Source organism: Xiphophorus couchianus, chromosome 20 (assembly GCF_001444195.1).
Source record: "Xiphophorus couchianus chromosome 20, X_couchianus-1.0, whole genome shotgun sequence".
Taxonomy (NCBI): Eukaryota; Metazoa; Chordata; class Actinopteri; order Cyprinodontiformes; family Poeciliidae; genus Xiphophorus; species Xiphophorus couchianus.
The window spans coordinates 26,613,175-26,630,072 of record NC_040247.1 but is presented as its reverse complement, the minus strand read 5'-3'; the positions used below and the strand labels follow the sequence as shown (position 1 = coordinate 26,630,072).

Genomic DNA, 16,898 nt, shown 5'->3' with positions numbered 1-16,898 from the left:
TGAACTGTTCTCACCTACTAAAGCTACTAAAACCCACAATCTCCTGCTGGTGATCAGCAGAGCGTGATCATTGGTACGTAGAACTAAGACTTTACAAGCTATGAAGTTTGTACGAGAATTCTTTGATAACCCTTGCAGGACAAAATGTTTAAAGTGATAAACCGAGCGTTTTCTATTTCTGTGTAGTCCTATAGGCCATTTTGACGTATACCTATTTCGGCTTAGATAGTCCAACTGGCCTGAAGGATTTTATCTAGCAGGTGCTTTTGTTCAGTAAATAGGGCCATTACCTTAGAAGTACCCTGGTAATGGCCTCAATGCATCTCACAGTTGCACAATTGTTCCTTAGACTTCGACTTCGACTGACTTTGTTGTCATTTTCAATGCACAGGGTGTATACAGAACGAAATTTTGTTGCATACGGCTCAGGATAATGTTTGAGGTTCCAATGTTGTGAGTAAAATAAAATACAGTATAAAATATGAATATAAATCTAAATATAAAATATAAAGTGCAGGACTGACAGTAAAATGGAAGTTATTTAGCTCTGTACAAGTGCAAGGTATAAAGTGGAGACCAGTTTTTGAGTGCAGTCCAGTTAAGAGCTCAGCAGTCTGATGGCAAGTAGGAAAAAGCTGTTTCGGAACCAGGTGGGCCTGCACCGGATGCTGCAGAACCTCTTTCCAGAGGGCAGCAGGGAGAACAGTCCATGGTGGGGGTGTGAGGGGTCACTGATGATGTTTCGGCCTCAGGACACGCATCCTGCATCGATGGTTGACCTGACACTTCGCCCTTTTGCCTGAGCTGGGTGTGGAAGGTTGTTGCCGAAGCAGTTTCTCCTTGTGTGCCTTCTTCTCACTCACATGAGAGTTACCGAACTCTTTTGCAAGCTCAACCAGGAAGTCCACCCGTCTCTCCTGCACCCCAATGCATGCCTGATAAAGCACATGTGCATTCAGTGCTGCCATGTCAATCATGTTTGCCAGGTTTGCTGACCAGCTGTCACATAGTGATGGAACCTTGGTCACCCCCCGCAAGATTATGACTGAAATAAATGCCATTAGTTCTTGTGAACTAAATAGGTGAAGCAGTCACCTATTTATCCTCCACAGCACAAAAGGCTGCATGCAAATTTGCATGTGCAAAGTCTCCCAGATTTCTTTTGCTTACACTTTTTGCATGATTTTTTTGAGGTGGATCAACACAATTAATTTGGTTAGTTTATTTCTAAACTGTCATGTTATACCCTCTTAGCTTTATTTCAAAGAGAAACATTACTAATTTCTTTTAGAAAAACCTTTGCATATTTTTTGAAACAGATTGTATGTTTTGCAAACTCTATGTACATTTGGCAAAATGACCTGGATAATGCAGCACAACATCATGGATCAGCTGCAAAAGGTCACATCTCTCCAAAAACACTTCATGTATGCTTCAAAACTAAACTGAAGAGCACTACCTACAGGAGATCTGATCTCCTGTAGGTATCATAGATACCCACCCCCAACATGGACAATTCACACTCCTACCTTCTGGCCTGACGGTCAACGGCCACATTTACAATTGAAGAAGGGATGCTAATTTGAGCCATCAGAGTCGTCAGGGTGGACTCCGGCCTTTTGGCCCTGTTGAGCCGATATGGGAAGGACTCGAAAACCGTACCATCCTAGTGTTAAAAACATGTTTGCAGTTCCTCAGAGGCTATTGACGGTGGAAAACCAAGGAAGGGGTCACGTTCTTATTGATTGCCTTGAGTGTCCTCTTGGCTGCAAAAGGCAACGAGGTCAACGTGAGACAGCAGGGTGAGGGGTGTGAAAAGCTCACAAAAGGCATCACAAGAGCTACAAGTCAACATAAAACGGAAGCCCCCTCACTGTTTCATCTGTTTAGTTAACTAAACAGATGACTTTCATACAACCACTAAATCATACTCGATGGAAACTTTAAAAATCAGTGTTCTGGTAGATCTCAGAGACTTGTGCAGGAATGACGGAGAGGCATTTTTGCATAGTAGCACCTCCCCATCTGCTACCGTTTCTGAATCTCTGCAGATGAACAGAGGTTTGGTAAACATTTGATCTGGTGATACAAGTCAATATGTCTGTCTAGATAGCTTGTGTAAGGTAGACGCAAACAACTAATTTTTACCTTTAGTTATTTACGTCAAACAAAAATGGCATCTGTCAATTGCAACCTTTACTCTATTACCTACCTGCTCCATGACCACGAAGCAAAAACTTTATAACCCCAGAGAACAAGTGGCTAGGAGAGTGATGTCATGCTTTATTAACTTCAAACAACATTAGCGTGCCTGAAACCACTCAGTAATTGCAGTGGGCATTTATGACCAGACCCCCACCAAGTAACAGTGTCTGGCCGACATATGGCGTAGTGCAGACAAAGTCCCTGAAATGGGCTTCCTGCATACTGAAAGTAATTTATGGGGGAGAATCAGAAGTAAACTAATTAAAAAGGCAGGGAATGAAAATACTGTTTAATTGCTGTCAAGCTTAAAACTAAGCAATGAATCTGAGAATCTGCTTCGTATACGTTTTCTGCTATGGCCTTGCAAAAGTATAATCCTAATTTTTTTCAGTACATTTAGTCAAGGTTCAAACACAAACTGCAATGAATTTTAATAGCATTTTATGGGATGAACCAGAGAAAAGTATTGCTTAATGATGATAGAGAAGGAAACATAAAAATTGATTCTCAGTAGGATTTAGGTTTGACTTTGACTTGGTCATTTTGACAAAAAATGCTTTATCTAAACCCTTCCATTGCAGCACTGACTGTGTTTCTGTAGCTTCTAACATGCTCTTTTCCATAATTCCCTGTATTTAGCTCCATTAAAAATTCTGTCAATTCTGACCATATTATCCATTTCTTCTAAAATATCTTCCCCACACGATGATGCTTAAACCACTATGTTTTACTAAAGGAATATGTAGTGTTTTTTATATATGCTAAAAAGTTCAATTGTGGTCAGGGGACCTTCTTAAAGATATTTGTCGTTGTTCCTGATTTACGCTTTTTGAATGCAATAACTTTCTTCCCGCCACCCCGTTAAGTAAAGAACCATGTCTTGATAAGTTTGCAGCTGTTTCCTACTCTGTCCGTTTCAAATTGGTTTGAGAAAAGCTCCTTCAGGTGTTCAAAGTTTTGGATATTGCTTGCCGTGTTCCTTGTTCTTCATGATGCTGTTTGTTCACTAATGCTCTTCAACAAAGTTCTGAGGCCTTCACAGAACAGCTGGATTTATGCTGAGGCAGGACAATTTTATCTGCATAGCAACCGATTTATCCGCTAGAAAGTCACATAACATAAGATTGATCAGATGTATTAGCAAAACCAGCTCTGTGCTGATAGAATGGGTGGAGAGTGTTATCATCGCTGCTGGGAGGAAGAGAGATGTGTTGTGTGATAAAGCAGTTAAAGCAATAAGATCAGGTCAGTCCCACGGAGGATGTGGCTTAATCGGCTTGGCTAACTGCATGGTCAATATTGGCCTACAGACAAATGTAACACTACTCTGATCAGACTTAAACAATCAGCCCTAATTAGAAATAAGGGTCAAGTGTTGGTGTGGGGCAAATATCCTAAATGAAACACTGATCTACCACCAATTGGCCAAAGGCTGAGGCAATGACTCAATAATCATGTGTGTGAAGTTCTTGCACCAGCAGAGTGAAATATGAAGTGCTTTGTATTCGTATCCTTTTAAACCTTTTCCAGACTTCATCACGTTACAATTGATGACTTCAATATACTGAGAGGATTCAAATAGTGTGTAATTGAGAGGTGGGAGGAAAGCGACACAAGATTTGATGAAAAGTGTGGAATTAATTTGTATTTAGTAGATTTAAGGCAATATTTATCCAATCACCTTTGACTGCAAACATTTTTGGAGTACATTTGTGAAAGTCCGGCATGATATAAAGAAAGCATTATGTTGAATATTGTGATTTGCTTCCAAGAGGCCAGATTCAATGTTGGAATGTAAAATTTTATTGCATAGTCCTTGAAATAATATAGACCACCACACATTGCATCCAAACACAAATATTTCTGTTTGATACATATTGTGCAGCTTTAACCTCCATCAGTTTTCCACATCTAGAGAATGTTGTTTTTTTTTTTTTTTTTACCCATTCTGCTTTGCAAAAGAGGTCGAGCACAGGGCGATTGAATAGAGGGAATGAATAAAGAACATCAACTGGATTTAGGTCTGGACTAACATGAATGTTGGTTAAAGATTGTTCTAATGCCAGATATTGAATCATTTGTTTCACCTCATACATTCCCATCAATTCTGGCTAACTTCTCCATCTGCTGAAGAAGTGTACTCACAAAATGATACTGCCACCACTGTGTTCCACCACTGGTGTGTCACAAATGTCACAAATGCATGCCTGCATGACATTTTTTGGTAAATAAGTTTTAACTCCAAGCATTCTTCAGTCATTCCGTTATGCACTCCTAAGAAATTAGGGTGAATTTGGAACATAAAATACAAATAGATGCTGATGTGGTGGTGATTGTGTAAGAAAAAAAAAAGAAAGCATCAGACTCACAAGGCACTGCGTGACGGTACAGGTTTTCTCGGATGGTCTGCTGCAGTTCGTGGTCAGGTGATGACTTCTGGAAGCGCTGGCTTAGATAATGCTTCAGGTCCTTATTCAACTTTGTTCCTGTCAAAAATAGTCAAAAATAAACATGTCAGTGCATAAATTCAACTAATGCAACAATAAGCCAATCAGACAGATATCATGAGAGCCAAAATATTACAGCTTCTCCACAATTATGTGCTAAATGACCAGAACACTTGGCTCCCACCAAATGAAGTGAACAAGTTGATCCCGCTAAGTTGAAGCGCATCGCTGTGACCTGCACGCTTGCCATCGTCCCACAGAGGGATAACCGCTTGTAAGCCGTTTCTCCTACCAGCTTGGGACGGGCCAAAACTGAAACTGCTAGCAGTAAGGCTAACACCACGACGCAGCCCTCCCACTGCTACGCCATCTGGACCTCAAACACACATTAGGCTACTCAAGGGCAGTGTGACTAGAGAAGGTCCAGGTGTGTGCCTGGTGTGGTTTATTTTTTGATTTTTTTTCTGATCTGAATGAGCTCTGGCAGAGCTTAATGTGCAAACACAGCACAAAAACAATGTGACAACATAACAGCCGAAAACAATGAGGGTGGATGCAGTCAGTCAGACAAAAAAAAAAAAAAAAGGCAGCCTGTTTAGCGAAAGAAAGAGGAGGGGGAGCTTCATCTAAATTCACAGCAGCTCATCACTTTCTCCTGTATTTTACTGTGTCCAATTATTTAGTGTACAAATTATTTATCTCCCATCTTTGCGTGGCTGCTGAGAACAATTTTGGTTGTCTGGGGCGCACAACCAGTCGTAAAAAGGCCCTGGATCCTGTTCCCATGGAAACTGTGTGCATATGTGTGAGGGGGTGTGTTTGTGTGTGTGTGGGGGGGTGTATGTGAATGTGTACAAATCCGATGATTGAGATTGTTTGCACAGCACAGAAGAGCATTCTGCACTGGTTGGTATATTGATGGTAAATTTATGTAATAAATGACAACTGAAGCCCACTGAGCCCATTTTATTGATATAAGAACTGCTTTTACTTTTAAAAAAAAAAGGACTTTAATGGAAATTTTATTTCAGTGACATTGGTGCATTTAAGTGTTTAGCTAAGTCTGCCAACACATAAGATATTAAATTCACTTCTTAATGATGTTTGTGTGTTGAAAGCTTGACTGACGCTCTGTTAATGCATTTAATGAAATTAAACACATATTTATTTGAAAGCAAATCTCTAAAAACAAATTGCAACTAAAAAATGGTTGTTGAGTAAAACCTGTCAATTGTTTTGCCCTTTTACCAGCCGGCTTAAGATTAAAAAATAATTCGTTTTTGATCAGTGAACACACAGACCAAAACGTTCACTCGCAGAATGCTAACTTAGTTATGTTTTTGAGTATCAATTCTCCAGAACTGGAAGGGTACAAATTAGATTTACTTGCATTACAAATTTTCTTTTGTACCTTTATACGTTTTAAAGTGGTTTGTAAAATCTCTAGTCACTTTTGAGTATTTTTCAAGTGGCTCACAACCATTACAGACCAAAAATAGCTAAATAATAAAAAGAAGAAAAATCTCATTGCATACTACCTTACTGTAAAATTGACCAGTACAGGATAATTGCCCGTAGCAGGCGCATGAACGATGGAGAAAATTGCAAGTCACATCATCTACTCTCTGTGAGTTTAAGTTGTCAGGGCAACGCTTAAGGACACAACACCAGAAACAATCAGAACAAGCTGCACCAAAAAAAACTTAAAAATTTATTTATTTATTTTTAAAAATCAGCAGGTTTAAGATGGCTTGCAGCTAAATCTCTTCACATTATGGTGCACATAAACTAATGACATCACTCTGGCTCCAGAATGCAGGTAAATACTTTATAATCCACATGCTGGATGGCTGAGAGTTAAATCATACTCTCAGAGGTTTTAAGTGTTGGCGTGAACATGTTTTAATTTGTTTTTGTGAAGTTGTTTTTGTTTTATTCTGGAGTTCACACAAGTGGTTTGAGGCTAATGTTCCCACCTGTGCTTTTAATGCTGCACACAAGAAACGCACTGCTGGTGAAAAAAAAAACTTTTACTCAAAGTACATTTTTGATTCTTGAGTAGATTTATAGCTTTTACCTGTACATTAGTAAAAAAAAATACTTCTATTCATTGTCTTCTTACATCCGCTCTTGAAAACACAGATGTTATTTTTAATAATGGTAGTTCTCCTAGTTGTAATTTTTGCTAATCTATGATGCTGAAGGCAGTTTAAATATCAATTCAGTAATTGTCTCATCTGTTTCAATCAGCCAAATCCTGTTTTACAGTGACTCCTCTTTCATGGATGCAGTGTCACATCAATATATGTATGTAATTATCATTTATTACATGAACAAGAGAAATTAAATGGCCAAAGTGTTGGCTATTTATTTTCTTAAAGCATAGATTTTGAAGATAAATAGAAAAAAAGGCTCATATATATCAGTGGCCAAAAGCTTAAAAACCTTTTAATCTAGAGATCAGCCACAAAAATTGGTGATCTCCATTATTTATACATGTGTTTGTCTACTGCTTATACCTTACTGGACTTGGAGAGTTGCTTAAATATCAATATCATTGCTTTGTAAAGATAGTACAATATTTAACAGCAAAGAACAGACACTTTCCACATAGCAAGAGACTTTCCAACTCAAGAAATCCTTGCGATACACAAACAATCCCCCAAAACATAAATATAACAAAACTGACAGGTTTGTATCAAAATCCAAAAATACTCAGCTCAACACATCTTGTTACAATAATGGTTTTAGATACAAATAACTATTCAATATATTTGAAAAATCCATCTCAGCCTACAACATAACCTCAAGGAGACAAAGCATAGACTTTAATCCAGTTATGGTAGATCTGATCCCTCTTTCATTCACTCTTTATGTATCCTTATCCTGCTAAAGCAACATGACTTTCATTAAAATGAACAGACACCCTTCAAAGTCACGACGGTATGAATAACAAGGTCCTCACGGACTTCTTCACTGATGAAGGAGGGAGAGGTAATTATGGAGGGATGTGCTGATTAAGTAGATAGCAATATCTGCTGCTCCTCTGTGGCCGCACTTCGCCAATAACACATCAGCAACTGGTGTCAATACTTGGTGTTTAATAATAGTTGCCTCTGATTTTAAAAATGCATACTGATCGCTGGCTCGACTGCAGATTGCAGCTAAGGATTGCGGAGATGAAAAAAAATCAGATAAATAAATAACTGGACCTTTATTTTAGTTGTAAACCTCAAGGTATTGCGTGAAATATCCCTCTGGATTCGCTTCCCTTTATTTAAAAAATGCTTTACCTTTATCACAGATAAAACATTTTATCACAGATAAAACATTTTATCACAGATAAAACTAAAATGCTAGAATCTACTAGAGGTGGAGGGTGCAGCCAGCTGAAAAGACGAGACGCTACACAATGCTGGCTTTACAAGAACAAAGGGAGCTTTTAATATCCACGGCTCATAATACTTAGAAGGTGGTTGGATAAATTGCTACTTTAAACCTATTCTCCTTAAGGGTTTCACAATGTCAGGGTTTTCTCTCTGTTAACCCTTTATATTTACGTTGGTCCAACTTGGCGTAGCAGAAGAAAAACATCCAATTACAGCTGCCTTCAGTGTTTGTAATAACTGGAAAGAAGTCCTTTTTCATCACTGTTGAGAAACTTTGATTAATATTTCTTTGTTTTAATTTAACCACGCTAAATTAGTTTTTTGAGCTTGAACAGCCTAGTTGGCATCATGCCACAGCATTTCAATCTGATCAGATGAGTCAGTCCATCAATGGATTTTGTAAATCATTTTGCTAAGCTGGGGACTCCTGTGAAGGTTCACCGCTGCTCCAGGCTGTCTCTGTTTGTGGATAATGGCTCTCACTTTTGATTTGCTGCAGTTCCAAAGCCTAAGAAATGGTTTTGGATATAACAAAGTGATAGGTAAGCATCGTCTCAACCTTTGCCAAAGAACTTTAGAACTGGCAATGACACGTTTCTTCTTTAGGTCTTTGAGTCTACTTCACGGTGTCAGAGAGGTTATAGTTGAACCGTGACAATAAAAGGACACTGAACAACTATGTAAAGAAGCAAGTACTTTTTCACAGCACTGTGAGTAAATATTGTTCTATTTTGAATAATTATTATCATAAGGAATTCATAAAAATTCAAGAGATCCATGAAATATTTATTCAGATATCTTATCTTGGGGGAATTAGGACCACAAGATGTCCCTTTGCTATTGCTAAAACTAGCCGTCGCTTTTACCTATCCTAAGTACAATATAAATTTCATTTGTGGACTTCAAGAATCTCAGAATTCCCTTCAAGCCAATAGAAAAAGGGTGTTAAAATTATTAGTCAGCTGCTGAAAAATATAAATTCTCTAAACATCTACAGTCTAGCAACAATTTAGATCTGGATCTCAATCCAAACAAGTTAAACTATTTAAAAAACTTCACAGTTTAAAGGCTGTGATATACATGATGAAGCCAAAGCACATATTGAAATCTCCAACTGTGAGATGTCTGGAGTTTGGCTGGTATTTAATTCACAAAAATCTTCAAATGAACGTACAAATTCCAGATGGGAACGTCTTGACTTCTGATTTTAAAAATTCCCAGTTTGGGAGTGTGATTCAAACACGAAACAATAAATCTTCTCAATACCCATGCCCAACAGCTCCAGGCATCTGTCTGGGTCTGCGATGGAGCACGAGTCATTTTCCTGAAATGAAGTGAATCTCAAGCAGGAGGAAGGGTGGGATCTGGAGAACATTTGGCCCCAGTGACCACCCACCTAATATCCCCCTTGAAAAACAGATAATTAGAAAAGACATATCCTTCAAACACAGCCCACCTGGTATAGATTTTCCATAAGCCCGCCGCCCCCAAAACAAGCACGGTTTTGGAAGCGAGACATACAATCCTCGACAGAAGGGAGGTTTACTTGAGAGAAACAGAGAAGCAGGCAGAGTCTGTCACACAGAACGAGAGCATCAGAGGAAGCCAGACTAAACATCAAAAGCGCTTCAGACAGCGAGAAAAAGCGGAAAGGCCCCGCTACTTTCCAGGCATCTTCCATTGAGTCCATCCTAGCGCCCCTCGACTCTGATCAGCCATCCAAGCCCCTGTTCAGACATGCATAGCCAGACCGGGCACTGGCTGGATCTGCTGGCACCTGACATCTGTGTTCACGCTGGAGAAACATATAAACTTCAATGAAACTTGAGCCAACTGCTCGCAGGGCAATTATAGTAACAATGGGAAGCTTTGACGGCTTTCTGCTGATTTGAAACTGGAAGGAGTTAAGGGGAATAGAGCTTTAACATTCCACCAAGACTTGTTATTACCTACCTTGATATTTAACACCTCTCACTACAAAAGTGTCTTTGTATGCACTGAATGCTTAGCATGATAGGAAATAGAAGATATTGCTGTAGCTTGTCTGACCTGGACGCTGCTGGGGTTGGGCAGGAATAATCCAACACCGGTTACAACAAAATCCAAAGATTCCAAACAGCTACCTTAAAAACTTTGTTATTTTGTAACAAATACTTATGTATCAATTTTCTTTCTTGCCTCTGGAAAAGAGTAAAAACGTAATTGCAATTAATCAAAAATTAATTTTATGACAAAAACAGAACCAAAAATGTGTTTTCTAGATAGTATAAAAGCTTAAGAGATGCTTTACTTTCAGCTGTGGCATGTATGAAGAGTTTGTTTCATAATATGCAGCCAGTTTCAAGTCATCCCACTGCATCTCAATGAGATCTTAGTAACTGTAAAACAGTTTTGCCAATTTAAGATAAAAACAAAATGATTATTCAAGTTTCAATTTAAACTCCCTTTAGTAATTTTTCCTAGCAAGGCTAGCAGTCCAAACAGTAATGTTTATGCATGTCCTCTAAAGAAAAAAGAACTTATTTGTATTTGACTGAGCCTTCCTGTTATCTACTAAAAGCACTGCTCTCCCTTACTGTTGCAGGCATGTTTCAAAATGCTGTAGACAACACAGTTTCTTTTTAAGGCCAACTCACACACAGGCAGATATCTGGAAAAATATATATTCATGAGTTTTGACCTTTCATCCACACAAAACCTCAGTTTAATATCAATAAAATAATTATTTAGAAAACCTCTGGCCAAAGTGGAGACCTAAGAAAACTCTGAATTTGTGTTTGTGTGTATACATGGGGAAAAGGAGATTTAGGGTCCCGTGCATTACGGTCTGCGACAAATAAGATACTTGTTTTGACATGATTCCCAATCGAAATAATCCTGCATTTAGTAGACTTTATATTCTAATACGCTATTTAAAAGTAGTTAAACCTATATATCTGTCTACACAAATAAACTTGTTTTGTTTTGAAGCAATCCGATTTGGTGACATAGCGTTGCGCTACACTGCGCCTATGGGATTGACATGCTTAAAACAGGTATGTGGATGACAACGTTTGTCAAACAGATCCCCTGTGAACAATATATTTCTTTAGAGCAATGTTTTAATAAAGACCAGTCTACTTTGGTACAAATCCAAAATCACTTTGTATGTGCCTGTGATTCTCCTGAATTTATTTTTGAACAACCCATCAGTGCTAAAAATAGCCAACTTTGATTCTTCTTCTCTCAGAAGCAGCATCCGTGATAACGAGTGAGGTCAAGATTTCAGTCTTTGTGTGGCGTATTCACTGATCAAGTTAATAATTGGCTGATTCCGATCTCTTGACGTGTCTCTAGCTGTGATTGTAGCAGCTGTATTGTGATAGAAATCAGCACACTCGTCTCACCCTTCCTCTCCCTCTCTAAACGCGTGAATATTGCCAGGTATGCACGGCTTCGGAAAAAGGTCTCCACGCAGAGAGGCCGACTGTAACTTCAGTCAGCACACTGGGCAGTGCCAGACACAATCATCCTTTTAACACAAAGCACAGTCTAAGTGACAAAGCAGGGAACACAGTCATATGCCTGGGTGCCAGCCTGTCTTGCACTGAGCCAAGTCAGATTTGGCAGCCGGGCCACATTTGGCTGGGAACTTGGTTTTGTATCGATGTAGAATACACAGTCTGGCATGCAGGGTAACAATTTCTCCCCCTCTTTCTCTTCTCACTTGAATTATCTTTTGAACATCACAGGGCATGTTGCCAGGCACAGGGTATGATTACAAAGAAATCCTTCTTTTAGCGAGCCATTTACAAACCAACTGTTGTTATTCTCAGATGAAAAAGTCAAACTGGAATCGTGTCCCTGCAGCCTGACTGGCACAGAGTTAACTGAAGCTATGTATGCAGGCTGCACAAAGTTACAACTTAAGTAATCATCTAAGTGAGGAGTGCATTCGTGGCTCAAGATAATCAGATAATCAGGGCTAATCAGTATTTAATTGATTCAACCAGCAGCAGCTATGTACAGTTAACATTTCCATCACTGCAGATCAGAGCTTAACCATATGTCATAATGATTAAAGAGGAGGCAGAGAGAGGGCAGGGGGAGGCGATTGTGACCCCTGACAGGGAACAGCTGCAGCTGATCCAGGTACAGGCACCAACTCATCCATCATTCAGGAAATAAAACAGCTCAGTAACAGTTATAGTCAAATAAATCAACAAGGAAAGCAAAAGTACATATATCTATGCATTTGATTTACTGAAAGTTTTTTTTTTGTCTTTTGGTTTTCTTCTGGTAAACCTACTGTAGGAAATATCTCTACCTGACAGGGAATGGATATTCCAAGAGAGGACAGGTCTCAGAGAAAACAACCATGAGCTCAATACTGCCCCCTGTGCTTCTCTGACAAACGTAGTCTGCATCACACTGACTGGCCCGGCCCTGTATCCATAGCAACAGCTGCTAAGCCAGAACGAACTGAAGGCAGTGATGGGTTGCAGCCAGTCAGCATCCACCGCCCCCGCCTGGATCTTGAAGGCATTACAAAAATAAACAGGACTTCTCTCTGTGAGACGGTGAAAAAGACAAACTTTTTCGCGTTTATGGTATAAATAGCTGAATTCAGTCTAAACAGACTGCAGTCAGACTGATTGGACCGTTTATTGCAAAGATACCTCTTTAATTTTCACATTTTATCACGTTACAGCCTTGAATGAATTTCATTGGGGTTTTATGTGACAGAGCAACACATATCGGAGAATAAATGTGAATGAAGTAAGAAATACATGATAGGTGGTTCCCCCAAATGGAGTCTAGCCAGAATGAGATGACTAATTTTATAAAAAATATTGTATGCTAAGTTTATTGTTTATTTGGCAGGTTGAAATAAAAAAATATATTGTTTCTTTTTTTTATATGAAAAAAAAACTATTACAGAAACTAAAAATTAAAATTTTTTTTAAATATTTTTTTTTCCCTTTTCAATTACAATTAAAAAGAAAAAAAACTCAAAAAGTTTGAATACCACAGTTTCAGAGGAATACATATGAGTGTTAAAATGATTAAGTCAGAGTTTAGACCTAAATCCAATCTGTAATCTGTGGTAACCCTGAAATATTACGTTCACAGTCACAGACACTCTCCATCCATTCTTTGCAAAACAGAATGGGCAAAAACGTCTCTCTGGATGCACAATTCTGGCTAATATATTGTTCGGTTTAAAGCACCGTGTTTCCAGCAATTCTTCAAAAACAAATGGGTATAATGTGGGGAATCAATGTACCAGTAACTGATTAGGAGGTTGCAAAAGTGTGCTTAAAAACAATGACAAAAACACTGAATACATTACAAAGCTTAGTCTGCATCACTAATAACTGCATACATAATGAAGTGGAATCAAATCTCTAATCAAGTTTGTTTGTGGGACAGAGAAAGCAGCTTCATAACTTAACAATGTACATGACTATTCCTGCTGCGTGTGAAGGAAAACCAACACTGATCTGACATTGTTGAAAACTGAAGCGAGGCATTGCAGCTTTTCATTCAAGGGTTTTATGAGTAAGTGGGGTTCCAAGTCTCAGGATTGCGAGCTTTCAGATGCTGATCTAACGTGTAAGCATATCATCTCACGCAGCGACAGAAATGCGTGTTCTGGTGATAAAATCTATTCTGAGTGTTTTTCCTGAGTGAAATTCCTGTTCTGGCGATGAACACCAGGCTCCCCTGATCATATAATCAGCTGGGCAGAGTCAGATATGAGATTGTCTCAGAAAAGGGTTTACGAGTCGTCATCCCAAAGGCGACCGAAATGCAAGAACTTTCATACCCTGGTTATTGTGCTGCTCTAAAGCCTGGAGAATCGCTGAAATTTGCGCCGCAGCGGGGAGCATCACTGTGCTACGTTTCAGTTTGCAATCAAATAACATCTCTATCTGTGGGGAATCACAAGAGTCCAAGCTGCTAGAAAAAATGTAGAGAAACAAGTTTCGCTATTGGTCGGCATCCATTTATTTAGTCACAACTGTTAGTGAGGATTCATTCAAGCTTCTTTTGTTAACTTATGCTAAAACATTTATTCCCTTTCAAAGAGATGGGAGATTACAACTTCATTTCACTAACACTGCCTGAATATTCTTGTTTTACGTCTTAAGAGGCAAACTCCTTAAGATGTAAAACAATAAAGCAAAAACAATAAAGAATCGTGAGTGAAAACCCACCTACACCGTCATGAAGGCACCATCATTTTAATAATAACACTCTTCAGTGTGGAAGATATCGATGACTCAAGTTAAGTTAGCTATTGTCAGAGAGGAGTTTGTAACTGAAGTCAGTGATGTCAAGATACTTACAGTTAAAGAGAAGATTTTTTAAGACTTTCCTGCAGTTCATTTAGGTGAGCAGATAACAGGAAGGCTTAGCAGAGTACAGCAAAGTGATTCTGTTTGCTTTTTTTGAGCACTCAGCCGCTAACTGTTTTAACTTGACTGGTAATGGAGCCCGAACTAATTCTCAATAGAATTGAGAATGGACTGGGAGCAATGGACCTTACCACAGGGGCCGCTTTTCATTGGCTGATGCCCATTCTACGTGGTCACGCGCGTGGCCGTCTCACAAACAGACGCTTCCCGTTAGCTAAGTACAGCATAATGGCAGAACTGATACAACTTCTACACCTTCACATTTGTGAGTATACGTCATTCACAACAAACATCAAATAGAACAAATATATTTCATACACAACAAATGGTTTCTACTGTGGTAATTATGTGAAATTAAATTAATTATATCCCAGCTTCAGAAGATTTGCCTTTACCTTTACAGAGCTCTTTGGTTCCTCCTAACAGTCTGTAGCTTCTCATATTGACGTCATCAAACCAAATGTCAGATCTACCATAACTGACTGACACCTGCTGGCCTCAGGTTTGCAACTAGCTTGTGACTGAGAAACCAGTAACCTCCTCCCAGATGATGACATGAACTTGTTAGTTCCTCTGTCCATTGTAGTAGCTGATATATTGTGAATATCCGGTAGAAATGATGCACTAATGGAGTCATGTTTACATGGAAACAACGCGCCGCCAGGCTTTGTTTGTGACACTTGCGGTCACGTGGATCGGTTGTGGGCGGAGCTTGGTAAGGTCCATAAAATATCATACCGCATGTCCAACTCTTCAAAATCTGTATCTGCAAATTAAAAGTTTTACAAAAACATGGTATCTGAATTTGGTCCAAAACTTTTTACTGGTGCCTCCCTGGTGCTAATCTTCAAATGTACCAATAATTTACTTGAGACACCATGCAGAGATTTGTTAGTGGAGTTGTAAATTAAATTACTGTAAAACACTTCCAGACACCCACATAAACTGATCATCACACTATCGTAAGTGTTATAAATAAAGGTTGTTGTTTTTTTTCCTGTAATTAGGACCAAAACGTATCAGACAACAACACGAGTGAGAATTCATAACTTTCATATTTTTTCATTTTTAATCATGTCTCTGCTGTTACGTCCCAGGGAGCCCCTGGGCTTGTTTACTATGCGTCACATTGCTTCCATTGATTGCAGTTCTCCACACAAGCACATCCGGTGGATTTATTTCTGCATGCAGGGCAGCAGAAAGGCACCAATGAAGGTGAGACTTTCCATTCTGCAATCTAACTGGCAGCACACACATATGACTTTTTATGCGTCTGGCCACATCGCTCTGTGGAGTTGGCATTAGTAAAGACCATTATCCCCCTCTACACAAAATGGGATTGAGTCTGAAATGACAAACCACCAGCATCTCCTAGCTAAGTACTTAAGTCACCACAAACAACAATACACATGAATACTCCTTGTAGGTGCAGAAAAGTACCATTACTCTTATGCTTTTAATATTCTTGTGACCAAACACCCACACAGTTCAAGATCTGGTCCACTTTCCCTAAAGCCAGAGCTGGCTCAGCTAATAATGGGATTATTTGACTATTGGACGGCTAAGCCACTGGGATACAAGTGCTGTGGAGGTAATTACATCTCCAATCTGGATCGTGCTCATTGACAGGTGGCTATTTAAGACCAATATGAGCGTTTGTCTCCTGTAGTGAGACATCTGACTGGCTGTCCAATTCAAAAGAGATGCTGAGATAGCAATAGACAGTCCAAGGACCTCTTCATGCGTACTTCATCTGTCACGTTAAAAAGTGGTCTTTACTAATAACTGTCTATGTCCATGTTTAATCTAACTACCCAGTTTAAAAATATACAGTTATAAAATATTTTCTGTTTTTTGCTTTTCATTTGACTTAAAGGCTTGTAAAAGATGTAAATAGACTTACTTTGACCACACTGTAAGCACAGAACCAGAGTTTAGTGCATTACCTAAGAACAGATCATCTTCTTAATCAGAGTCTCAAAATAAACCAAATTATATTAGAAGTATTACACATGTTTGGTAGCTGATGGAAATTCAACTTTGATGGCGCATTTTACATGTTTACTAAAAGTTAGGGTTGATCTGATCTAAAATTTTGACTAAAGATATTCAGCGGTTATTACTGCAATAATGGTAAAAGTGAGGTTAAAAACAATTGGCTGCAGTAATTGTACAGATAAGCAGGAAAGGAAGAATCCTGGAATATTTTAAGTTTTTTTGGTTCCCAACTTTTGATTGTTTTTAATCACAATAAAATGCAGCACTAACATAACCTTATGTCATCCTTGAATTAATTAAGTTTGTGAGCTATAATGTGTTTTCTAAGAGAGTAAAAGCTGAAATCTTTTTTAGTTAAGTTTTATATTTGCAAATACAGTTGATTCAGAAAGACAAGTCTGTAGCCATTTTAATTTTTTCTCAACATAAATAGATTCTTTTAGTAAATACTATTTAGA

The 16,898-nt window shown here is 38.7% G+C and overlaps 1 protein-coding gene across 11 annotated transcripts in view; it reads right to left on the bottom strand.

Annotated features, from left to right (window-relative positions):
- The window catches only part of magi1b (membrane associated guanylate kinase, WW and PDZ domain containing 1b), a 146,722-nt gene that overhangs the window by 86,150 nt on the left and 43,674 nt on the right, over window positions 1–16,898 (bottom strand). For all 11 annotated transcript variants that reach the window (XM_028003945.1, XM_028003947.1, XM_028003948.1 and 8 more), the window contains exon 2: window positions 4,575–4,691. In XM_028003945.1, coding sequence (XP_027859746.1) covers window positions 4,575–4,691 — 117 coding nt within the window. The remainder of the gene's footprint in view (window positions 1–4,574; window positions 4,692–16,898) is intronic.